The 15,760-nt window shown below is 36.1% G+C and overlaps 1 protein-coding gene across 1 annotated transcript; it reads right to left on the reverse strand.

The window, feature by feature from the left end:
• Positions 1-7,214: 7,214 nt before the first annotated feature.
• On the reverse strand, positions 7,215-8,311 carry LOC149201957 (abscisic stress-ripening protein 3-like). The gene is made up of 2 exons (XM_089399870.1): positions 7,896-8,311; positions 7,215-7,651 (listed from the first exon to the last, which is right to left on the reverse strand). Exons 1-2 carry the CDS (start codon positions 8,097-8,099, stop codon positions 7,466-7,468), a joined length of 390 nt encoding a protein of 129 aa, XP_089255996.1. The 5' UTR covers positions 8,100-8,311; the 3' UTR covers positions 7,215-7,465.
• Between the last annotated feature and the right edge of the window lie 7,449 nt (positions 8,312-15,760).

Genomic DNA, 15,760 nt, shown 5'->3' on the forward strand with positions numbered 1-15,760 from the left:
TAGCACAATCTGCAACTTCACCCTGCTCCATTGTCCAGCCAAGTTGAAGAAGTTCGTCTTCAACATTCTTTTCCAAGACTTCAAGTTTCTCTCGAATCTGGGGATTCTCTTCTTTCATCCGCTTCAACCTTTATAAGGTAGGCAATAACTTCTCTTCGCATTCTTCCAAACTTGCCATGCCTTGTCGTTCAGCTTCCTCCTTTGTGATCTAGTATAGACCATCCACCAGCTTCACCAAGTTCCCTACAACCATGAACCAGCCCTTGTTCCACTTGTATGTGAAACTAGCTTCCTTCACCTACAAGTACCTGCTTCCATTGTCACCAACTGTCAAATACATCCATACCTGCACTTTGTCATGAACAACCTTGTTCTGATACCACCTGTCACGTCTCTACACTGGCGGTACTCTTCCAATTGCACTATAGTGAGGTGCAGCACTACCAACCATTTTCTTTTCACCAATTCTTACGATTGTAGACTACACCTAACATTCCATACTTAGTTTATTTTTTCGTTACCAAGTATTATCTTTGTCCTTTATATAGTAAAAGCCCATAACATTCACATAAACTGCATTATACAATAGAAATGCACAACAATATAAAGGGAGGGGCAACTCCCTGCAATATGAATCTGCCCAAATCAATATATATAATCTTCTTTTATAAGTACAAGTTAAATCTTGGGAAACCCCAAATTTACACTTAGCCAATTTTCCAACTTTGGCAAACTCGATTGCCCAGCTTGTCGGCGCCTCTGCATGGTTACCGCATGACTCACCAACCCTTCGTTCACCTCATCGCACGTCTTCACCCGACTTGCTCTCCATTTGTTCAAAAAGCGCCCAAATCGTGCTATCCTGCCCGACCTCCATTCGGTGGACCACACGCAGTCCCGCCTACCCAACTCTCATTCACGACCTTCAATTCCAACCTTCGTTTCGGCGTGCACGATGCGCCCTCACTCGGCCGCCCGTCCGCACGTCCACCTGTTCACCCAAACTCGTTCACCCGAGTCACCACACGACTTCACCCGGGTCACCACACAACTTCACCCAGTTCGCCCGAATGACTTCACCTGGGTCACCTGACGATCTCACCCAGCTCGCCCGAACGACTTCACCCGGGTTGCCCAATGACCTCACCCGGCTCGCCCGAATGACTTCACCCGGGTCGCCCGACAACCTCACCTGAGTTTTCTGCACGAGTTTCCTGCACGAGTTTTTCGCCTGAGTTTCTCACCCGACTTTCCTGCACGAGTTTTTCACCTGACTTCTGCTTGTTGTGCAGGCTCATCCACGCACCGTAGAACTCCTCAGTCAAACTCGTGTTGGCCGAATGATGATGGATCGTCTCCTCAAATGCTCCACCAATATATACGGGTGGGTGGTGGGTTATGTCACCCGGCCGACCCACGCCCAACGCCCAAGCCGACTCGTTCAACATGTTTCCTTCGCCCGAGTGGAGGGTCGGCCCGCCCAACTCATGGGACCACCCTCTCAACTCGCCCAACATCATATAAACTCGCCCTTAGCTCGTTCATTTCAAATTTTGCACATGCTCCTCGCACGCACTTCGCATGGTGAAGGTGACCCGAACCGCAAGTCCTTACAGGTTGGTTCGTAATAGAGATGTCGATATAAATATAATGGCCATTATAAATTTACTACCACAATCATATTAAATGACAGCTAAACATTAAAATGTGTTAAGTGTGAAGCCAAATTCACGCAGTATTCTAGATCCTTCTAGATTATATTTTTCTAGATCTCCAGGATTCTAGATTCTCCTACACCACCAGTGGTTTCTAGATCATTCCAGATCTCCATCTGAATTACACACAGGATTCTAGATCCTTCTTCTGCCTCTATAAATTTGTAATTTCTCTGGCTAAGGAAGGCAAGCCAAGGCCCAATTATGTAATGCAAAGTGATTTCTGTTCTCCAGTGATTGTTTTATCTATTCCGTTGTTTCTGAATAAGTAATCTTGTTGTTTCTCCATTTGTTTGTCTCAGTGAATTATTATCTGCTATTGTCCTCTAAGTCTCTGAGTATAAATCCGCTGTGAGTTATGTATGCTCTGGTCTAACAACTGGTATCGGAGCTAGGTTCGAATATCCACTGTGCAAGCCGCTTAGTGCCATCGCCTTGCTCTGGAAACATTCGTTAAAACATTGGTTGTTACCCCTGGAGCTATTGAAGGATCTTTCCAGGAAATAGCTGAGGAATGCTGGAACTAAAAGGCAGTTGCTGCAAGAAAAACAAGGTCGTGGACCTATGTTGAAACGTGTTGTTGGAGTTTGAAAAGTGGAGATCCGTGGATATTGGAGTTGAAACGTGGTGTTCGTAAGTTTTTTTACATCAAGCTTGCACGTATACGTCAAGTTTTTTTCTCAAACCAACATATGTATGTGTGAAATGTGAAAAGGTGAAAACATTATATATGTTTTTATATTTATTATGAAACATATATAATTATATGTTGGAATTTTGAAAAGGGTATTTTAAAAGGAGGAAGGTCATTATTACTAAATTTTAAAGAGTAATAATTAAAGTTTTATTTTTAAGTGGAGTTTTTGTATTTTGGGGCATGAATTTGATTGAAAATGGAGACAACACTTACAGATATGGAGAAATTGAGCAGGGCTAATTTTGCCCTATGGAAATCACAGATGGAGGATATACTAATTTTAAAGGATCAGTACTTGCCGATTGAGGGCACAACAAAAAAACCCTCATCGATGACAAATGAAGAGTGGAATAAGCTAGATAGAAATGTGATTGCAACAATCCGCCAATATTTAGCAAAGAATGCTTATTTCAATGTGTCCGAAGAAAAGACGGCTGAAGGATTATGGAAGAAGCTCCATGATCTATATGAGAAGAACACAACATCAAACAAAGTGTTCTTGATGAAGAAGCTTTATAATCTCAAAATGAAGGAGGGTGCTTCAGTTTCTGAGCACTTGAATGCATTTAATATTATTACTAATCAACTTGCATCTGTTAAAGTCATTTTAGATGATGAAATTAGAGCTATTTTTCTAATGTGTTCTATGCCAGACAACTGAGAAAATTTAATTGTAGCTATGAGCACTTCAACAACTATATGGACCCGAAGTTTGATGATGTCAGCAATAGTTTAATGAATGAGGAGTTGCGATGCAAGTCAATTGCGGAAAACCGGGGAGGAGAGGCTCTAGCTCTCGCTGATCATGGTAGGAGAATGGATCAAGGCCGGCAAGGGTGATCAAAATCGAGAGTCCGATCAAATCAAGGAGAGGAAGGATCATCTGCTTTCATTGTGGCAAATCCGGGCACATGAAGAAAGAATGTCAATTCTTGAAGAAAGGACAAAATGATCAGAGATCGTCTAGTACAAATCACAAGTCATCCAGCACAAATGAAGGTGAGACTACTGCTGTAGCCACAGATGGTAATGTGTTGTTTAATTTTTCAGTAGAGGATGCATGTGTATATACATCTAGTAGTAGCTTTGATTGGATCCTTGAATCTAGGGCATCTCACCATGTAACCCCATGCAAAGATAGTTTTGTTTCATATAATCCTGGTGATTATGGTAGAGTACATTTTGGGAATAATCATTTTTGCAGTATTGTTGGAGTGGGAGATGTCTAGATCAAGATGAAAGATGGACAAGATATATTGTTGAAACAGGTCAGGCATGTACCAGAAATGTGCATGAGTTTAATCTCTATGGGATGACTAGATGATGAAGGCTATTCGACAAGCTTTGGAAAAAGAGGCTGGAAAATTAGCAAAGGTGCATTGGTCGTGGCCAAAGGACCCAAGACAGGAGCATTATACACATTGAAGATACTGATAGGAAAATCAGATTTGGTTGTTGTCACAAAAGAAGGAAATTCAGCAAATCTGTGGCATAAGCGTTTGGGTCACATGAGCAAGAAGGGCTTAAAAATCCTTGTTGGTAAAAATTTATTGCCAGGTTTGAAATCCTACAATCTTGATCTTTGTGAGTATTGTATATATGGTAGACAAAGAAGGGTTTCATTCCTTAGAGGTGGCCAAGACAGAAAGAAAAATGTGTTAGAATTGGTACACTCAGATGTGTTTGGGCCTGTTAACATCAAACCATTAGGAGGAGCATCATATTTTGTAACATTTATAGATGATGCATCTAGGAAAGTTTGGGCATATCCTATGAAAAATAAAAGTGAAGTGTTTGGAATATTTCAGAAATTCCATGTTGCTGTTGAAAGAGATACTAACAAATTGTTGAAGTGTTTAAGAACAGATAATGGTGGAGAATATTGCTCAAATGCATTTAAGGAATATTGTAACGGGTTTGGCATAAAGCATGAGAAGACTGTGCCTAGTACTCCTCAACAGAATGGTGTCGCAAAAAGGATGAATCACACCATTATGGAAAAGGTGCGAAGTATGTTGTCCAATTCTGGTTTGGAGAAGAATTTTTGGGCTGAATTAGTCAAGACCACTTGCTACCTCATAAATAGATCTCCAACCATAGCCTTGGATTGCAGTATCCCCGAAGAAGTTTGGACTGGTAAGAATTTGAATTATTCTCACTTGAAAATCTTTGGATGTGAAGCATTCATACATATTCCCAAAGAAAATAGAACTAAGCTAGATGATAAATCTATGAAATGCATTTTTTTTGGGATATGCAAATGAAGATCTTGGTTATCGTCTATAGGATCCAATCAAACATAAAATTATTAGAAGCAGGGATGTTATATTTAATGAGTCTGAGGTGAGTTGGAGGTTAAGAAGGTTATTGACAAGTTTGAACAGCAGCAGGAAAACATACCACCAATACAAGAAAATGAACAGCAAATTGAGGAGCATGAAGAACAACAAGTGGAAAATAATGAACAACAAGAAGAAGGAATCTTATAGAAACCTTTACAGGAGATTCAACCTGATAATGCACCACCACAGTTGGTTCGCAGATCTTCTAGGCCTCATAAGCCTTCACAAAGGTATCCTCCTTCAAACCATATTTTTTTGACTCATGAAAGTGAGCCTAATTGTTTTCAAGAATCCTGTAAAGTTGAGCACAGTGAAGAATGGAAGAAAGCAATGGAAGAAGAAATGAACTCTTTGCAGGAAAATAAAACTTGGGAGTTGGTAAACCTCCCAAAAGGTAGAAAGGCTCTACAAAACAAATGGTTGTACAGGAGTAAGCATGAAGGTGACGAAAAGAAGGAGAGGTATAAAGCAAGACTAGTGGTGAAAGGTTTTGCCCAAAAAGAAGGTATTGACTTCACTGAAATTTTCTCACTTGTTGTTAAAATTTCATCCATTAGAGTCATTCTTGGTCTAGTTGCTGCTTTAGACCTAGAATGTGAATAGTGAGATGTAAAAACTGCATTCCTTCATGGTGAATTGGAGGAAGAAATTTATATGGAGCAACCAGAAGGCTTCATAGAAAAAGGCAAAGAAGGCCTTGTTTGTAGGTTGAAGAAGAGTCTCTATGGGTTAATATAGGCACCTCGACAATGGTATAAGAAATTTGATTCATTCATGTTGGAACATGGTTTTCAGAGGTTGGAAGCTGACCATTGTGTCTATATCAAGAGGTATGATCAAGGAAAGTATATCATATTATTGTTATATGTGGATGACATGTTGATTGTTGGGCATGATAAGAATAAGATCAATAGGTTGAAGAAAGATTTAGGTCGCAAATTTGCAATGAAAGATTTGGGACCAACACAACAGATATTGGGCATGTGGATTATGCGTGACAAGAAAAACAAAAGGTTGTGGTTGTCACAAGAAAAATATATCAAGAAGATGCTTGACAGGTTTAATATGAAGGATGCCAAGCCAGTGGGTACACCCCTTGCAGCCCACTTCAAGCTGAGTATTGAATTATGTCCTAGTGATGACAAGGAGAAAGAAGAGATGAGCAAGTTTCCTTATGCTTCAGCAGTTGGCAGCTTAATGTATGCCATGGTATGCACATGACCAGACATTACATATTCAGTGGGAGTAGTGAGTAGGTTCCTTACCAATCCAGGCAAACAACATTGGCAAGCAGTAAAATGGATTTTAAGGTATCTCAAGGGTACTAGTCATTATTGTTTATGTTTTGGTCATGATGAGACTGTGCTTGAAGGATTTACAGATGCAGATATGGCTGGAGATATGGATACCAGAAAGTCCACTATAGGTTATTTGTATACATTTGCAGGTGCAACAGTATCTTGGGTGTCAAGGCTACAAAGAATAGTAGCCCTCTCTACAACAGAAGCAAAGTACATAGCTGCAACAGAAGCTTGTAAAGAGATGTTGTGGATGCAGCGATTCCTAGGAGAGATAGGAATAAAGCAGGACAAGTATGTGTTATATTGTGATAGTCAGAGTGCCATTCACTTGGCGAAAAACCCAGCATTTCATTCAAAAACCAAGCACATTGACTTAAGGTACCATTGGATCCAGCATGTGTTGGAGGAAGAACAATTATCCTTGGAAAAGATCCATACAGATAGGAACCCTGTTGATATGCTCACTAAGATTCTACCACGAAATAAACATGAGTTATGTAGAGGCATGGTAGGACTCGGTGTGACTTGATGACTCTTATTTGGCTTCAAGTGGGAGAATGTTAAGTGTGAAGCCAAATTCATGCAGTATTCTAGATCCTTCTAGATTAGATTTTTCTAGATCTCCAGGATTCTAGATCCTCCTACACCGCCAGTGGTTTCTAGATCATTCTAGATCTCCATCTGAATCACACACAGGATTCTAGATCCTTCTTCTACCTCTATAAATTTGTAATTCTCTGGCCAAGGAAGGCAAGCCAAGACCCAATTATGTAATGCAAAGTGATTTTTGTTCTTTAGTGATTGTTTTATCTATTGTGTTGTTTCTGATTAAGTAATCTTGTTGTTTCTCCATTTGTCTGTCTCGGTGAATTATTCTCTACTATTATCGTCTAAGTCTTTGAGTATAAATTCGCTATGATAGTGTAACAAAATGATGATATAGTTCAAAACACGATATATAAATAGCTTTTATTATAACATCATACTTTATAAATAATACAAAAATTACATAACTTTTTTTTGAGATGTGAACCTTCTTTCAAAATACTAATACGAAAACGTGCTGGTGCGCAATTTTTTTGGTTTTAAAGTTGAACTTTGTTTTTGCTGTCACTCTTAATTAAATGTCAGACTGGAATTTGTAACTTGCGAAAATAGATTACCAAGTAAATATTTATGCGGGGTGTATTAATATACGAAATTGTTGCCCGGAAGCAAAGGACCAAAGCGGGAAAAAAGAACCCGGTGGTTTTCATACATAACTCTGCAAATAATAGAGATGGCGCTGAATCAAAAGCTCCAGACAATATAATATTCGCCATACAATGTTTATTTGGATTAGCGGACGAACCATCCAACAAATGAACAGATTTATTATTTTAAACGAATAGATGCTGCGCGTGTGGGTGGCTAAAATAGATGGTGGTGATGCTTTTTTCCATGAGCTTCTTTTGCTCTCTTCTTCGACTCCTCCCTCTTGTGATGTTCATGGACGGCATATCCCCCTGCTCCAACTGCAACAGTGGCCGCAATCTTTTCTTGCATCTTATGTCTCTCTGCGTGTTCGGGATCCTTCTTTATTTGGTGCTTCTCATGCTGCACACATGTCAAATTACATTAATATACAGACTCACTTTCTTACGTTATAAAAATCATCGAAACAATTCTGGTTTTGGGCGTATTCTAGTTTATGAAGACTGTACAAAATACAAGAAACAATACAGGGATATATATTCCATGAGTTGATCTGACTGATACCGTGGAGGACCTAAATATACTTTACTCGACATTTGGATATGAAAATTTAGAATTAATGAGTAAAGGATATAATATGCAGTACCATTGCAAACGCTCCGGCAGCCGCTGCTCCCATTTCCCCCAAATGCCCCATACGCTTATGATGCTTCTCGTCTTTCCTTGCCCTCTCGTATTCTGATTCATTCAACTTATACGTACTCGCTGTGCCAGAGTAAGGAACCCCGGAAGCGACGTTCTTGGTTTCCATTTCCCTATGATGGTGGTGCTCATGATTCTTGTGACCCATCTTTTCGAATGATTAGAAACAGAACTGAATTTGATCACAGTCCAAGAAAACGCACAGAATGGTTTAACGCTTCGCAAATGAGATAAGAGGGGAAGGAACACAGGCAAAGAATAATGCGTAGAAACAGAACTGAATTCGATCACAATCGACGAAAATGCAGAGAATGGTTTCTACACAGTCGCAATACTTTAAACTTTAACGCTTGCCACTGAGATGAGATGAGATGAGATGAGATGGGAAGGAACATAGCGATTGTTATATATAGCGGGAGTTGATAAGAACCTTCGCTATTAAGCAAAGAATAACGCGTAGAAAGCGCAGAAGTCAAGAGCCCACAGCCACCAGAACGTTCTGGGCGGTCAAACCAGAGGAAGAAGTCGAGCAGAATGCAGCGGACGTTGATGGGATATCTTGAGCGTGAAGGAATGCAGACCCATAATTAATAATTGTTTAATCGAAACGCGTGATTATTGAAAGCGTGGGTGCAGGTATGGAGAACTACAGAAGAAGGCGCAGAGGAAGGTGTATCTGAAACGGGAGAGGATGAGTGTTGTTTTACGCGCTTTTTAAACTCTCATCCTCATCCACTGCTAAACGCGGGTCTTTCAAATTGTTTATAATTAATTAATTAAAACTATGCCGTTCGTAACATCGAATTCTTTGAGTCGAACTTCTAGATTCAGATATAAGTCACACAGACATTATTTCACAAACACGTCTCACAAATAATGCTTTGATATAAGTAATTCTTTTTTGCCATACTATATTAATAATATTTTAAAATAATTATTTAATGTAGATACTTCTTCGTGTGGAAAATGGTATATATACTGCACACTGGTTTTTAAGCGGTTCTCTGTAAAACATACACTAGCATTTTCACCTATGGGTGAAAAAAAGCGCGGAAGCAGTGCGATTTGATCATGCGACTAATCAGTTGAACGACTCGATAATGTGACTAATCAATTAAACAACTTGCTTATGCAGGGGAGGGAGAATCTAAGAATAATAAACAATTTTGATGGGACATGCTTAGATGGCGAACCACGAATCTAAAAATAGTGCCAGAAGGTAAAACCCCATTATAAGGTTTAACTATTAAATGACATATTTAAAAATATTTAAACTAAAATAAATGAGGAACTATTGGGTTGATCCCTCTCTTTTTATTCCTCATTTATTTTATTTTAAATATTTCTTAATATAGTGAAATAAATATGGTAAAAAAAGTGAAGTAAAAATGTTTATTTTTCATTTATTTTATTTTAAATATGTGTTAATATAGTGAAGTAAATATAGTAAAAAATGTGAAGTAAACATGGTAAAAAATTTAAGCTTTGATTCATTAAGTTGAGAAATTGACATGTGTCTCATTTAAAATAAAAATAAAATATTCTCTGAATAGAATATTAAGGACTGGTCCCCTGGGTCGCATTTTAAGGTATCCAGTCAAAAGTAGTTGTTAGTCCTTTTAGCCGTTGGAGGCTTTGCTCTGTTAAACTGCTAAGCTGGATCTGTTTCTTCAACTTGTCTTGACGATGAACCACAGTGGTTGGTTCTAAACTGGTTCTAAACGCGTCGACAAATGATGTCTCATGTGATCTTCGCCGAATTTTTTTTTGTAAACTTGATATGGATCACAGAAGCCTAAACTCTACTATAGAACAGTAATGTCAATTAAAATAAATAAAAAATAAAAAAATGAATATTTATGTTTAGTTAGTATTAACTAAAATCATTATAAAACATTAATAATCTCAACTTCATTATGGTCACTCTATTTGTTGTTCATATTACAACCAAATGCAGTAAAAATATTTCACTCACTCTCAATAATAAATAAAATGTTTTGATGTACATATGACGTAATATAATTTTATATCAACTTTTAAAAAGAATAAAGTAATTAAAAGTAAAAAAAAAAATATATTAAATAAAATATTTCATTTCTTGATTTCCTAAGAAATTGATTGTATTGTATACATTAAATACATATCAACAAATTTCATTTACTGTTGTTTCAGAATAAAATAATTTAAAAGTAGTTATATAGTTCATGATAACTATAATAATTTATTTTGGAGTATTTCAGTTGAATAAAAATAAGTTTTTATTATCTTTGGTTTAAAATGTAGTGAATTTGCCCAAAGCTTTTAAGTGAACTATTGTTTCAGTTGCTCAATTATGGTGAATTAAAATTGATATTCATTTGACATATCAAGGGATTTAACTACATGTAATATTGTTAGCTCAATATCACAAGTCATTAAAATTATGTACAAAAAATCACTATTGTTGACCTAATGACTTTAAATCTTCTAGGGAGTCAAATTTAGTTAATAATTCACTTTAAACTTAATTGAGAAAATTATTAGGATCAAACGGAGAAAACATTCCCTTTCTCCTATCATCTAGGTCTACTTCTAGACTTTATAGACGAGGGAATGCATGCCTAATGAATTCTTCATATAACTATATATAAAAAAATAAGTTAAGCAAAATATTTATTTCCAAAGTAAATTTCTTTTATTATTTTTGTCCTACCACTCACTACTACACAAAAAGGGTATTTAAAACATTTTAAAATTATCATTTTCTCAATATACTAAATTATTATTTATTGGTGGGAAAAAATATCATAAAGAGGTATTTAAGACATTTGTTTAAGGCGAAACTATCATTTCATCTTAAAATTATGAAAAAATATCATAAATTGTGTAGAAAGGGACATAAAGCAAATAAAGAAGCGACGAGGTTAAAGAGCATGAGAGCGAGGTTAAAGATCATGAGAACGAAGTAGACGTGACTGGCAAGAGATAAGGCACAAACGAGGTTAAAGAGCATAAGAGCTTGGTAGATGCAACTTGCAAGGACAACACTAGTAGTGCCACTATCAATTACAATGCCTCCTAATCCATCTCTAACTTGAAACAAATGGGGTTGTATTGGCAGGATCTGACACCTGAAACTAATTTCCTTCACATCCAAATAATAAAAATTTGCACCTGTGTTCATTAAATCTATGAGAGGTTCAGTGTTGCATGTTTGTTGAAGAGCATTGAGTTATATTCAGTAGAATTTGCAGGAGTGAGGCAATGTGAAAATTTGTGACCTATCTTGTGTCTTATCTAAGAAAATAGTGAAAATTTACCCCTATCAAGCCCCATTATTCAAGCCTTGGTAAATCCTTGGCTATTCAATGCACACTCAAATGAAAAGCCTTTGAATTTTTTAGTGCGCATGTTGACTCGTGTCAAGTTTAGGTCATTCACTGCCATCAAAGTGAGATAAATTTCAAGAGTCTATATAATCACTGAGATAACTATATTGAGAAGAGATTGGCGGATTATTACAGGGAGGATCTTATGCACTCTACTGTGCCTGCACGTCTCCACCTATCCGACTTTTTAAGGTCAAAATTTTGAATGTTTGGGACCCATTTGCTTGAAACAAGTGAGTAGCATCACCTCGATTGGCATTTCTATTAGAATAAATTGAGAATTTGACCTAGACTAATGTGCTTCTTGAGCTTGTGTTGTATTGGAAGGTAGTTCAAAGAAAGTGAGTAGTGGTGAGAAAGTGTTAGCAAGATGTAAAGGATGGACTCAAATTGTACTTTTATAGTGTTACAGATGTATGTGGGAACCCAGTGAATCATGGCAGTTGTTATTATTGGGAAAACTATTATGAGGAGCAGAAGAGAAGAAGATCCCTTGCGAGGAAAAATATTGTAAGGAGCAGAAAAGCACAAGGGCTCTTGTAGGGAAGAAAAGTATTATAAGGAGTAGAGGACCATAATAGTCCTTGTGGGGAGACATTGATGGGTCCTCATGGTCAAATCCATTCAATTCTAGTCTTTTGTTAGACATAGACAAGGTGGCCTACGAAATCAGATATGAAGAAGATTCCTCACCCATCGAGTAGAAAAGAGATTAGGTCAAATGAATTCCATTTCTCAGTCATTGTTTGTTCTTCCTAATCTTTGTTTGGTATTCCTAATCTGATCTAGGTTCATTCTTCCCAATCTGAGCTAGGTTCATGGGAGATGTTGTTGCAAAATTGCATTAGGTTCATAGGATATTTTGTTGCAAAATGAAGGGTCCTCGTAGCCCTTGCTCTGTCGAACATCTCCATGATTTTTAACAACCACGAAAAGGGTTAATATTTTCACAATATGGCCAGAGCTCAAATTATGACTATTCGTTGCATGTTGAGGTATGGAACCTGAACTAAAATTGGGTTTCATTTCTTAATTCTACATCTTGCTTGAATCTTCTCAATTTTTTTTGTCTGATAAATACCTAGGAAATGACACTGATAGAAATTTCCCTTTTTGGGCACCCATCTCTATGTTTTTGGTTTATTTTAGAGGCCTGAAATGGCTCTTTTATATTGTGATCAAAATACATTGCATATTAATTAGACAGATCTAGAGCTCATTAATTTGGGTATTTTTTGTGAATATTCACCTCTATTTTTCATGTCACAGGCAAAGTCTTAAATTGGAGACCTAGACATGCATTATATCCCTTAGAATTCTTTGTGGTGTTATATTTTCGTGAAATGAAAGAGGCCTCATTCCTTTTTGAAATGTCATTTTGGTCATGCACACCATAGTGAGAATTGGGGATAGAGGAGCTAATGAGTTAACCAGGGTTTCATTGGAATTTTGGGAATTGAAACCGAGCATATTTCAGTTGCTTTTGCATGACCTCCATCTTTGATTTTTCCACAACCACTTGGAAATAATTTGAAAAAAATGGTTTTCATATTTTGAAAAGTTGGCTGTTAGGAATGAACTGCATACATTTTCTAATATCCTATACTTCCCCTTTCTATAGTTCATTCTTTGCTTGGGCATAGATGAAAAAATGTTTAACTATAAAAATTTACCCTTTTTAATCTTTTAAACTTCCACTCTTTGTAATTCCTTCCTTGGTTGGACTTAGATCAAACATTGTATAACCTTCAAAACTATAACCTTCAAGTGGCCTCCTTCAAAACTAGCCCATCTTCATGAATACGACCTTGTGTGGCTCTTTCACCTAGAGCAAGGAAGGATGTGAGCTTCAACTTTGTGTACCATTTTGAGAGCCATACTATGATATAACCATAAACATACTATTGGTAATAAGTATGATCTATATTTTTATTTCTTACAATGATGTTGGTAGTAGAATCTTTCCTAAAGAATTGGGCCTCATAGGATGAAGAATATGATGGAGAAATGATCTCATGTCTATATGAACTGCTATATATGGTCATACATAAGAGTCTAATTTCTTTTGAATCAATATAAAAGTAGGCTTTATGTCTTAGACAACTTGGAAACGATTTCAAATTCACAATTCTATGGTAAAATGACACTTTAAAGGTGCATTCCATACTTGAGAATATTCCATTCAACACAATTCAATGTTTTTTCTTATTTTCATGAGTTAGAATTGATACAAATAGTGAATGAAGGTGCATTCCATACTTGAGAATATTCCATTCAACACAATTCAATGTTTTTTCTTATTTTCATGAGTTAGAATTGATACAAATAGTGAATGCATAGAATTATTGCTTAGAATATACAACAAACCTTAATGCATTCACATCAAGGAAATTAACTGTAAAAGAATGATTTGGTAAGGATATTAATAATCTCAGTGTCGAGAGTCTTCCTACTTACTTTGTAAACTGGACATTTTTTTTTCAAAGGATACTAAAATTTCCCCTTGAAAATATCCCCTGTTATTCATGTGTTCCATGTCAACTTGATTAAAAATCATGATGAGCTCTACATAGTATGGGTGGGGGGAACTTAGTATAATCCTCCTAAAACATATATGTAACTTGCATGTCAACATGCAAAGTAATGTACATGAAAATTTCTTTTTTATTTGCAATATTTATCTGATTTGCATGAAAATAATGCTATTTATGTCCACGTCTTTTAATCCAAATACCTGAGTGAACCCTCATGGGTATGATTGAATGTACTACTAAAATGCCACTTCTAGTTATACATGACAGAATGGCGATATTTTCGATGTGATTCTTTAGATAATGCGAAATATACAAATGAAATAATGTTGAAGTAATTGATGAATAGTTTCTATAGGAAGCAATAGACGGGTGGAGATTTATCTAGAAGTTAAATATTTCTTATATGACGTTGAAGATAAGTTCCCTGAACATAGTGAAAGTGCCCCATTTTATTACACAAGGGAATTAAAAGGTCAATAAAATTTGTTATTTTTTAGATTTTCCATTTCTTTAGAAAGTTGACCATGCATTTCATGCCTGTTCTTAATTACAAGTTGGATAGAAACCTCAATTCCCATTTAAAATGAGTTATCAAAATTAGAACATGGTTTTGTAAAATTCTGACAGGGACCAAGGAAAATCAAGAGAAAGAGATACCTAAAAGCCATTGTTAGATATGATACCAAGAGTTACTGGAATGCTATTGATAGATGCTTTTATATGGAGAAATCGTGGACTAATGAACATAGATAAATTATACTCTTGGCATGTTAAGCGAATTATGGGGTGGTTGGTTAATATATGTTTTTTCTTGTTAGTGTTGTGCCTAAAAGTTTGTGATAATGACAACTTGTGTTTTGTGTTTTTTTTATTTGATATGTTTATGATGTATTTTTATCACATTAGTTTAATATGTGGGTTTTTCTTTCTGCAAGGGGATTTCATTTTGATTTTTCAAAGTCATAGCCACATTTATTGTCTACTGATGTTGAATTTTTCAGGGACTTAGTTTCACTCCAAATATGCAACTAAAAACAACAAAGGCCCTTTTGGAGGATGGAGTGTAAGGATTTCTCTTTCATGTGCTCTACAAATGACTTGATTTCACTGATGAACCCATTGTAATGAGCTATTACTACTTACGATTGGGAACTCTATTTTAATAACCGATAATAACTCAGTATTATATTTCATATGGATGATATGTGTCTATTGTCACCTTGATCTTCATGCAGTTGTGTGGATGGATTCATATATTTTGAAATGGACAAAAACATTTACTATTATGTCACATGCTAGAGAATCCTTAAACATGGTATTTAAGTCCATTCGACTTTTGAAGCCTTCAAAAAGTTGAAGGTATATATAGTTATTTTATGATATATTGAGTAAATGGATCCTCACACACATAAGGAGTTTGCATATCCTTTTCACACATGAAATGTTCCATTTATTTCTCTTGGCTATAACTAATTTCTTTAGCTTCTTATGTGGTGCAAGTGCTTACATATATTTTGGATTGACATGGGAAAAAGCTAATAAGTTACAAGGGTGACTATGATGCTTTTGAGAGAACTTGAGATGAACAACTTCACAATCAACAAAAATATTTTGAGTCAAATGAACACACAAAGGATTATATGCATTTTTTTTTTTTTTTTTTTTTTTTTTTTTTCTATATGTTAAATAGGTAGAATCTGATGAAAATCTTGAAACTATTTTCTCCATAGAAATGTTTTAGAATTGATCGTTTTTCTACCATGTTGTGATCTTTAATTTTATGCTGAGATATTTACCCAAGGAATAAAATAAGTTGCTTGTGTTTTTTGTTTCCAGGCTTTCATTAATAAGTTCTAGTACAATGCAAAAATAATTTTATTGAAGGTATTGTTAATTATGCTCTAAGG

This window comes from Pinus tabuliformis, chromosome 2_1 (genome assembly GCF_031772625.1).
Source record: "Pinus tabuliformis cultivar Carrire ecotype Pingquan chromosome 2_1, CPIR1, whole genome shotgun sequence".
Lineage (NCBI taxonomy): Eukaryota > Viridiplantae > Streptophyta > Pinopsida > Pinales > Pinaceae > Pinus > Pinus tabuliformis.

Excerpts from the sequence above, each read along its gene's own strand:
- LOC149201957 (XM_089399870.1), bottom strand. The coding sequence starts at position 8,099 with ATGGGTCACAAGAATCATGAGCACCACCATCATAGGGAAATGGAAACC. Across the intron at positions 7,652-7,895 it reads CTGCCGGAGCGTTTGCAATG|CATGAGAAGCACCAAATAAA; the intron begins GTACTGCATATT and ends ACATGTGTGCAG.